The 10,630-nt window shown below is 47.0% G+C and overlaps 1 protein-coding gene across 1 annotated transcript in view; it reads right to left on the minus strand.

Annotated features, from left to right (window-relative positions):
- Positions 1–369: 369 nt before the first annotated feature.
- The window catches only part of LOC118774592 (vascular endothelial growth factor receptor kdr-like), a 51,764-nt gene continuing 41,503 nt past the window's right edge, over positions 370–10,630 (minus strand). The window contains exons 18-31 of the mRNA XM_036523945.1: positions 10,511–10,630; positions 9,880–9,975; positions 8,932–9,067; positions 8,375–8,479; positions 8,045–8,158; positions 7,536–7,624; positions 7,280–7,442; positions 6,304–6,401; positions 5,678–5,800; positions 5,296–5,407; positions 4,675–4,774; positions 3,313–3,418; positions 1,933–2,057; positions 370–614 (exon numbers count right to left, since the gene is read on the minus strand). The exon at positions 10,511–10,630 is cut by the window's right edge and continues 20 nt beyond it. Coding sequence (XP_036379838.1) covers positions 452–614; positions 1,933–2,057; positions 3,313–3,418; positions 4,675–4,774; positions 5,296–5,407; positions 5,678–5,800; positions 6,304–6,401; positions 7,280–7,442; positions 7,536–7,624; positions 8,045–8,158; positions 8,375–8,479; positions 8,932–9,067; positions 9,880–9,975; positions 10,511–10,630 — 1,650 coding nt within the window. The 3' untranslated portion in view covers positions 370–451. The remainder of the gene's footprint in view (positions 615–1,932; positions 2,058–3,312; positions 3,419–4,674; positions 4,775–5,295; positions 5,408–5,677; positions 5,801–6,303; positions 6,402–7,279; positions 7,443–7,535; positions 7,625–8,044; positions 8,159–8,374; positions 8,480–8,931; positions 9,068–9,879; positions 9,976–10,510) is intronic.

Raw genomic sequence — 10,630 nt, forward strand, 5'->3', positions numbered from 1 at the left:
TCAGTGTCAGAGTATCAGAGCTGAGTAGGTCAGTATCAGAGTGTCAGAGTGGAGTAGGTCAGTATCAGAGTGTCAGAGTAGAGTAGGTCAGTGTCAGAGTGTCAGAGTGGAGTAGGTCAGTATCAGAGTGTCAGAGTGGAGTGGGTCAGTATCAGAGTGTCAGAGTGGAGTAGGTCAGTATCAGAGTGGAGTAGTTTAGTATCAGAGTGGAGTGGGTCAGTATCAGAGTGGAGTAGTTTAGTATCAGAGTGGAGTGGGTCAGTATCAGAGTTTCAGAGTGGAGTAGGTCAGTGTCAGAGTATCAGAGTGGAGTAGTTTCGTATCAGAGCTTCAGAGTGCAGTAGGTCAGTATCAGAGTAGAGTAAGTCAGTGTCAGAGTATCAGTCAGAAGTAGGTCAGTATTAGAGTATCAGTCAGGAGTAGGTCAGTCAGTCAGGGAGGGTGCAGTTGCTCAGATGGGTGGGGTGGAGTAGCTCATGACGATGCTGTAGTCGGGCGGGGGGCTGTGGTTCTGCAGCCCGGGGTGCAGGAAGGCCTCCTCTGCTTTGGGATCCACAGCGGGGCGGGGCAGGGTATGCACAGACTCCGCCCCTTTGCCCATCGTTTTCACCCTGCTGGAAACAGAACAGATTCTACAGACCGGAAGGAGATGTGGATGTGTCCCAGAGGGCATCCAAACCAAACAACATGAGTGGAGTGGTAGTGTAGCATAGTGGTTAAGGAGCAGGACTCGTAACCGAAAGGTTGCCGGTTCAATCCCCGCTGGGACACTGCTGCTGTACCCTTGGGCAAGGTACTTAACCCACAATTGCCTCAGTAAATATCCAGCTGTATAAATGGATAACATTGTAAAGAACTATAACCTATGTAAGTCGCTTTGGATAAAAGCGTCTGCTAAATGAATACATGTAAATGTACATGTAAACATGAGATTATACTCAATCAAATAATTCACATGTAACAGATCAAACTTCTAAATGTAGAATTTAAAATGAGACCAGGAACAATGAATGCAGAAAGCAGAGGACACTGATAATAGACCGAAAACAATAAAGAGAAACAAAACTAGTCTTCAGTTGTAGAACGGGATTAGCTTTAAATCAGCTGATCTCCAGGTCTGACCCACACGGCAATTTGTAGCAGTGGTCACATGGCTGAGTATGACGTTGTGGTAGCGCTAGTGTGTGTGTGCGTGTGTGCGTGTGTGTGAGAGAGAGAGATTTTGGGCTGTGTGTGTGTGTGTGTGTGTGTGAGAGAGAGAGAGATTCTGGGCTCTGTGTGTGTGTGTGTGATTCTGTGCTGTGTGTGTGTTGACTTATATTTACTTGACTTGGATTTGGACACCATCTGCCTCCCGGTGCACTGTAGGACTTGTAGTGTGGACAGTAGTTGCTGTAGGCATATGGGCATATGTGTAGGCCTGCAGACACCCCATCCTCTACTCCTACACAGGCTCAGTGATTATTGTTGCCGTGGTGACAAACATGAATGCATAACAGCCATATACAAAAGTTGGGTGAAGTTAAATGCAAATTACGTATGAGAAAGGAAAATCCATTTCCAACAAATCTTTATTTATACCGTGAATTGCAGCCAAAGGCTGATTCAGTCAGAGACTAATGTCACTGCTGTTTTTCTACACCACCCTTAAGGAGACACTTGCGCAATACAAGCTCTCAACAAAGGCTACTGTGAGTGGCCAAAACTTCAAGCTCTGTGGTTGGCTGAAAATGCATGTGGGGGGGCAGGAGCCGAACTCTGAACCGCGACTCCCCTGCGACTCCCCTGCCCCCAGCCTGACTCACTCATGCTTTAGAAGGATGACATCCTTCTGAGTTTCAGAAGAGTGTGGGGGTGCAGGGTGTGACAGACAGCTATAAAAAGATTGACACACTTGGAAAGAAGAGGAGGCAGCTGGCTGCTCCGCCCTACCGTGTGCTCCCAGCATCCTGGGGAGAGGCGTGTCCGCACGGTGCGTCCTGCAGTGAGGCATTATGGGATGTCACCTCCTCATTGGTCAGCTGGTCTGTGCTGATGGGGATGTAGTGCTTCCCATCCTGACATGGTGGCAGAGAGAGCACAGCACTGATCCACAAAACAGCGTCCAGCAAAAACAAAACGCTGTGTTTCAATAACATTTTAGAGAAGGAATCTGACACTGTTTAATTAAAAGGACAGTGTTTCCTGTGTAACCTGCAGGGATCTGAGAATTCCCACCTCATAATGCTGCTCCATATTTACAGCAAACGAACCTGCAGCTTCCTGACTGTGAGATTTGAAATTGGCAGAAGCTGGACGAGGATCCGAGTCGGATGATGGGCTGGTTATCCCTTCATTCCCACCTTTCCTTCCTTTCTCGGCTGTATGCTACAGCCTGCCACACAGTCAGACAGGAAGGCCTTTGACCGTACATTCAGCTCCTTCTCCTCTCTCTGATCTGGCTTGCCTGCGAGGCAGCATCAGACACGGAGCTCCTCAGCTTTGGGTCTGTGTTTTGGCTGGAGAGGTGAGCCCCGCAGCTGATACTGAGGAGCCGATACAGGGAGACTGTCTCATACAACAGACTCCCTGGGTGCCTTCAAGAGAAAGCTGAAAACTCATCTCTTCAAGCTGTATCTTTGGTCCACCTTCCTCTCTATCCTATCTATCCCTACTTACTATTAAAAAAAGCACTCTACACTAGTTTAGCACTTAGCTCAGTATCTTACTGACCTCCTGTAATACTTCTCGATAACTACTCTTAGCATAGTGATGCACTTATTTGGAAGGCACTCTGGGTAAGAGTGTCTGCTAAATGACGTAATGTAATGTAATGTAATGTAATGTATTGTATGTATTAATAGACATAGCTGGTCCTTGTCTCCCCCTCTTACCATAGTATTTCAGAAGCAGAGACTCCTTTCTGCTTCACATGTGTGACTCACTCGCAAATCAGTGATTTCATGATCATTATGAAAAGCTATTTTTGGCGGCAGCATTAATATTTCTCAAGAGTCCTCTGGAATAGGATGTTTAGAAAGGCATCAAGGCATCTCCCTTCAGTATAATATAGATAAATATTAAACATATTGATTACTATTATTTAGTATATAACATAGATCAATTAGGGCTGTTCAAACACCATGAAACACCATGGTCTTTATATTCTCAAAGACCCCACGTGGGGACCTTTTAATGTGTTTTCTGACCTGGTGTTTAGTGCGTTTTCTGACCTGGTGTATAATGTGTTTTCTGACCTGCTGTTTGATGTGTTTTCTGACTTGCTGTTTGATGAGTTTTGAGCAGCTGAAGCACCTGGCCAGGTAACTCTACCTGCTGCACGCTGGCCTGAAGCAGGTCGCCCAGCTTCTCCACCAGCTCTGTGAAGGTGGGTCTCTGCTCTGGCTCCGCCCCCCAGCATTCCATCATGGTCTGATATCTGTAAGACAGAGTCACATGATGACACACAGCCATGCCCCGGCCCGCAGAGTCACATGACGACACACAGCCACGCCCCTGCCCGCAGAGTCACATGACCACACACAGCCATGCCCCGGCCCACAGAGTCACATGACCACACACATTCCCGACAACAAAGTTGATGCGTTATTATTTCCTTCTGCTGGCCTGTATCGTTGGGCTTTATTCTTTTTATTCCTCTCGGTTTGAGTCTCTCTCTTTCCCTCCTGTTGGAGGGAGTTCAGTGGGTCTCTGCTAGCTGCTTCCCTGATATCTCTGAGCAAAAGGGGAAGCAGCATGACAGCCAATGGAGTCACAGGTTAGCCAGAGGAAGGAGAGGTGATGTATTAAAGTTCAGGAAGGAGAGGTGATGTATTAAAGCTCAGGAAGGAGAGGTGATGTATTAAAGCTCAGGAAGGAGAGGTGATGTATTAAAGCTCAGGAAGGAGAGGTGATGTACTAAAGTTCAGGAAGGAGAGGTGATGTATTAAAGCTCAGGAATGAGAGGTGATGTATTAAAATTCATCATATTTATCTGCATACATCTACATCTTCAGTGAGGATCTCACTGCCCTCTGCCTTATTTCTTTGGATGTTAATGAGACACTTTAAGGTCAATCCCGTGCTGTTGAGATCATGCTTGTGTGATTCAGCACTTTGAGAGGCTGCGTGTGTGTGATTCAGCACTTTGAGAGGCTGCGTGTGTGATTCAGCACTTTGAGAGGCTGCATGTGTGTGATTCAGCACTTTGAGAGGCTGCGTGTGTGTGATTCAGCACTTTGAAAAGCTGCATGTGTATGAGCAGCTCCATCAGGAACAGAGAGGGGGAGTGGCAGCCGAGGCCATGAGCCAGAAAACCCCACAGACCCCCCCCCCCTAGAGACCCCACAGACCCCTGCTCCCCCCACAGACCCCACAGAGGTGGAGTTAGGGTTAGGTTTAGGGATAGGGATAGGGTTGGGGTTAGGGTTAGGGTTAGGGATAGGTTTAGGGTTAGGGTTAGGGTTAGGGTTAGGGATAGGTTTAGGGTTAGGGTCTCACATTTGGGAGGTGGTTAGGGTTAGGGATAGGTTTAGGGTTAGGGTCTCACATTTGGGAGGTGGTTAGGGTTAGGGTTAGGGTTAGGGATAGGTTTAGGGTTAGGGTCTCACATTTGGGAGGTGGTTAGGTTTAGGGTTAGGGTTGGGGTTGGGGTTAGGGAAAGGTTTAGGGATAGGTTTAGGGTTAGGGTCTCACATTTGGGAGGTGGAGTACTCTGGTGCCTGCATCCTCATGCCTTCCTTTAGTCTGCAGCAGAACTCCTCGTCAATCTGCACACCCGGGTAGGGTGACGCACCTGTACGGCACATTACATCCCATTATTACATTATCAGCATTTAGCAGACGCTCTTATCTAAACATCTCACTCCTTGAAAAAGCAGGTGATCATTTCCTGTTTCTCACTACAGAAAAAGTCACATCCGGATAAACTGAGTATATTTCAGTTATGAAACATAAACTAACATGATCAGGAAGTTCAAGACCTCAGAACAAATTCAGATGAACTAAAACTTGTGCAATACTTTTACATTCATGTGTGCATCTCTTGAACTGCAAATGCCATCTGGTTAAAAGACTGACTGCAAGTATTTTGAAGTTTGTTGTACTTACAATAGTTAATGCCTCATAGAGGTCTGTGTGTACTGGGAAGATAAACTATAATCTATCTGTCCTCAGACTTTCCTTTCCATCACTATTTGTTCTGTTTGTTTTATTCTATTTCTTTCATTTCTGTTCATTATGCTTGTAAAGGACTTTGTGCTGCTTTTCTGTATTACAGGTACTATAAAATAAATTGAAATTGACAGTGATATTCACCCAGAGAGAAGATTTCCCACATGAGGACTCCGAAGGACCACACGTCGCTCTGGGTGCTGTACGTCTTATCGAAGATGGCCTCAGGGGCCATCCACTTCAGTGGCAGTCTGGCCTGGAGAGAGAGAGAGACAGAGAGAGAGACAGAGAGACAGAGACAGAGGGACATTACATGCATTTAGCAGATGCTCTTATCCAGAGCGATTTCCATCACAGTAGAACAATAGAATGTTACTGTGCTGTCAGCCATGTTGAATGCTTGTGAGAGATTTTATTGATAGATAACCCTGTTCCAAAGAAGGCAATAACTGACTGTTAAACCATAGAAATTATACTGATCATATTTCACTGAACTTCCCTGCAGAATGTAAGACCGCTAACTCACGTCTCCTTTGCGCACGTAGTCTGGGTCTTTGTAAATGTCCCTCGCGAGACCAAAGTCACAAATCTTCACAACATTGTTTTCAGACAACAGGATGTTCCTGGCAGCCAAATCACGATGAATGCACTGTAAAAATAGAAATAAATGAGAAATAATGACCTTTGGTTCTAAAAACCCTGTAAGGAATCATGGCCAAAAGGTTAGGGATTGGAATTCATTTCAATTTAACACTTTATTTGTTTAGCAAATGGACAGTGTATACAAAGTATGTTATTGATGGCATATTCTGGTGCACCAGGGAAAGGACTCCTTCACACCACACTCCTCTGTCTCATAAGGATCTTCCACCAGCAGCTCCACACCAGCCAAATGCCGTCAGTGTGCAGCACTGAACACTGAAGCAGTGGCTGATGGGACATGGTGCGAGTGTGAGTCTCATGCACTGTGATTCAGAACAAAGTGAACCTGCACAACTTCCACAGAATGGAAGCTTGCATTCACTCCCAGACATCTTTGGTGGCTCTATTTACACCTTTAAACAAGATGAATGAATGCATTAAAAAATGAAAAAAAAATCTAATTTGTCTTGTGCTGTAATGTAGTAATAATAGGCTTAAGGATGAGCGTACTTTTCGAGAGGCCAGGAACTCCATGCCTTTGGCCACCTGGAAACTGTAGCAGATCAAGTTCTCCATTGTCAGAACTTTCCTGTAAAGGTCATCAGCTTCTGCAGAGAGACGGCAATCCCTCCAGACAATCAAACACTGACTAAATGACTCCTGAATTTAAAATAGAACTTGTTCAGGTGTTTACATTTACATTTGCATTTTGTCATTTACCAAATACTTTTGCCAAGGAGTACAGAGAGAGACAGGGTCATGACATCCAGAGCAAGGCAAAGGATGCAGGATCAAAAGAGAAACTTTCCATTGTTCACTTTTAAACGAGGCTGCTCGTCAGTGTTGGTTTGATAGAAACACAGCTGCAGCTGCATCACCCTGCAGATACAATAACCTCTCGCTGTGCTCATCTTCACAGAAACTCAGAGACACGTCCTTCCGCCTTCAGCAGGAGAGAAACATGCAGTGCAGCTGGGCTTCCAAGCCTGCAGAGTGTGTGTGCAGTTGGGCTTCAAAGGCTGCAGAGTGTGTGTGTGCAGCTGTGCTTCCAAGCCTGCAGAGTGTGTATGCAGCTGTGCTTCAAAGCCTGCAGAGTGTGTGTCTGAGCAGCTGGCCTTCCAAGCCTGCAGAGTGTATGTGCAGTTGGGCTTCCAAGCCTGCGAGTGTGTGTGTGAGCAGCTGGGCTTCCAAACCTGCAGAGTGTGTGTGCTGTGCTTCTCCCTCCCTCCCTGCCTCTCTCTCTCTTACTCCACCTGAGTAAACAGTTTATCACACTGAACTCAGAGTCCAGCGGCCCTGCAGATGGACCAGGGCAATCAGGAGCAGAGCAGCAGCTCAAAGGCAGCGTGTGTCAGCGGCCCGTATGAAACGAGTAATATTCCCGAACGGAGGAAGCGTCCTGACATACAGTAGCAGGAAACCGTGGGGGCGGGGGGGGGGGGGGGGGGGTGTTTGGGTCGGGGGAAGGAAGCCTCTGGGCCGATACCTTCCTCCTCTTCCTCAGAGTCGCAGTCGCTCTTCTCCTCGATGAAGCCAGAGCTGGTGGAGCTGCCTGTGCTGGCCACACTCTCCAACCTGCGTTTCATCAGCTCACTGAGATCACTGAGCTCGCCGCTCGAACCCGACGCCACTGCCTTCCCTCCCAAGCTCTGCCAGCAGGGTCAGAGGTCACCCACATCAGTCACATGACACAGGTGTGTTACTGCATGGGGTCAGAGGTCAGGAGGGCATCTGAGATTTACCTTATTGAAGATGAAGTCACCCCTCTTACTCCGTAAGTAGTTGGACAAATTTCCATACTTGCAGTACTCAACTATGACCATCAAAGGACCTGTTTGTGATGAAGAGAGTGGGTCAGTCAGCATACAATCCACAACAAAGCTCCTTTACAACCTGTGCTTGTTACTCATTAGATACCTGTGAATTCCACTATTTAAACTTCATGTGCAAAACAGCCAAGAGCAGAGTTTTTGGGTCAGAAACATGTTTTTTCTCAGACGTACTGTGGCTGTTCCAGACATTGATTACATTCTGCAGTTGTGAAAGCTGAGTGCAGTTGGGGTGTCTGTGGCTGAGCATCACAGTCAGACGGCCTGTCAGTCACCCAAGCCCCACCCTGAACCCCTCCCCCTGACCCCGCTGCCCTGCCTGAACTCCTCCCCCTGACCCCACTGCCCCGCTCTGAACCCCCTCCCTTGATCCCGGTACCCTGCCCTGAGCCGCACCCCCTGGCCTGCTGCCCCGCCCTCACCGCCAGGCTTGGTACACGCCCCCAGCAGGTTCACCACGTTCAGGTGGTGGCCGATGTGGATCAGGATCTTCAGCTCAGACATCAAAGCTCTGCACTCATTGGAAGTGGCTCCTCCTGTCAAATACACACATGTATATAATGCAGCCGCATTCACACACGAGAGCACATACTTATGAGACAATGTTTTCTGCTAAACAACCTTGTACTGTTTGCATTTTTTAAAAGGATTAGTTGTGATTATAGCACCAGACTTACAGCCTCTAAAGGAAAACTATTCAAAGGGAATGATCAGGATTCTGAAGTGACTGAGTTAGCCAGCCCTAATGCTACCTTTCAGCATTTTGACTGCCACTGTCTTGCAGGTTGAGAGCTTGTTGATCCCAAATGCAGATGCCTCCACTACTTTACCAAACGCTCCATGTCCCAGAGTTTTACCTGGAAGAAAGAGACAGAGGGTGCAGGGTATAAGCTCTTTCCCCGAGGGAGTCATGACTCTGACTCTCAGAACCCTGTCCTCCGAGACAGAGGCCTGTCATTCAAACAGTGGCCTGCAGTCCGGCCCACAGAGGCAGGTCTGTGCTGGGCAGGAAGACCTCCACTCACCATCCTGGCCCACCCAAAGGAGCAACTTCCTGGCCTTGCATATTTATGTATAAATGAAATCATTCTCCTTAGAAAGTAGAATTCTACTGGATTTTGTAGGATTCTATGGTTGTAGTATATTGTTCCAAACCACTGACCTAAGGTTAGTTTTTGATTTGTGGAGTTTGTAGAGCTGTTTATATTTGTGTACACTAATAATTATGTATTAGTTGGCATAAGGACAGGCCTTTACTGTCTGATCCTGGATCAGTGGTTTGGGCGCCCCTGTGGGGCGCAGGTCTCACCCAGCCGCAGCCGGTCCCGGGGAAACTCCCATCTGCTGCCGTCATACGGCAGGGGGGCTCCCTGCTCGTCCGGCCCAAGCTCGTCCGGCGCCATGACGATGGACAGGTAGCCTGCTTTGATGTCTGCAGAGCCCGGCTGGAGGTGGAAAGACAGTACATGAGTTGCTGTCCCTGCGAATGAGCTCAAGTCAAAATGACATTTAAACTTCTGTCCTCAAAAACTGAATACCGATAAAATGTACGTGCCGGGACCATCACTATTAATATGTAAAACAATGAGGTTAAGCAAATAAAATATTGCCTTCTTTTCTTCTTTATTGTAACTGAATGTCACTTGCATTATAACTTCCATTCTCCTGTTCACATTAATAGCAATAGGACCCATTCATAATGCACTGGCATCATTCTCAATGGCTGTGTGTACATGTGTGCTGGTGGTGGGTGACTGTAGTATGTTTTATCTAATATCCACAGAGAGTCACCACAGTAACACACAGGAAGGACAAATGTCTGAGGTTAGGCTTAGGGGTAGGGGTAGGATTTAGGGTTTAGGGTTTAAGGTTTAGGGTGTAGGTTTAGGGTGTAGGGTTAGGGTGTAGGGTTAGGGTTAGAGTTTGGGGTTAGGGGTTAGGGTTTAGGTTTAGGGTTAGGTTAGGAAAAATCTTTTTTTTTCCTAAGTTGTCCTCTGTGAGGGCCCCTTAGAAAAGAAAAGTTTGCATTGGCCATTCAGTGTACTGGAGCCCTTGGGTAGACAGTTTTTTGTTACCCTAGTGCTGGATTTTTTGTGTGTAGGGTTGGGGTTAGGGTTAGGTTTAGGGTTTGGGGTTAGGGTTTGGGGTTAGGGTTTGGGGTTAGGGTTAAGGTTTAGGGTTAGGGTTAGGGTTTAGCATTAGGGTTAGGGGTAGTTTTTGGGGTTAGGTAGTGAGGGCTGGAGAGGCTTCGTCTCACCCTCTTCAGTTTACAGATGAACAGGACCAGCAGCAACCAGAGGAAGATGGCGGCCACGCCCGTGCACACCAGGACAGTCACCTCCAGGTTCGGCTCCTCCTCACCTGAGAGGTGTGAGGAGGTAATGAGGGCAGTTTCAGCAGGTGGGACCTGAGATACTGAGCAAATATCAGCTACTGTGGGAGCTGGAAACTCATTCAAATATATAACTATGAATATACAAATATTATTATTAAATACTAAATACTCACCATAAAATCATGAGGGGAACCTTGGCATGTGTGTATTAATTTTATTGTAATGCTAAACCTGACAGATATGTGATTCCATGTTTTAGAGTGATCATGTTACTCTGCTTGTGTGGCAGTGCTGTTTAACTCTTTATGGATAAAGAGTTTAAAAGGAGTTTGAAAAATTTAATTAAAAAAATTTTCAGTGTGTTCATACTGAATGAAACCCCTTCTTACAATACAGATTACACACAGATTCACTATATACATATAATACTGGAAGGAAATTAGAAGTAAAACGAGCTTCACAGTGCAGTGCTGATGAGGTGTGTTGACTCTCCTGCTGAGGTTTGTGCAGTACGCACTGCAGTACTGTGCTGTGTGGTCCCGGAGGACGCAGCGGCTGACTCACCCAGCACAGTGACCACGGCAGCGGTCTTCACCTCCCCCTCATGGTTGCTGGCCAGACACTCGTACAGACCCCCGTCCTCCTTCTGCACTCTCTCAATGATCAGCAGCCC

This window comes from Megalops cyprinoides, chromosome 3 (assembly GCF_013368585.1).
Source record: "Megalops cyprinoides isolate fMegCyp1 chromosome 3, fMegCyp1.pri, whole genome shotgun sequence".
Classification (NCBI taxonomy): Eukaryota; Metazoa; Chordata; class Actinopteri; order Elopiformes; family Megalopidae; genus Megalops; species Megalops cyprinoides.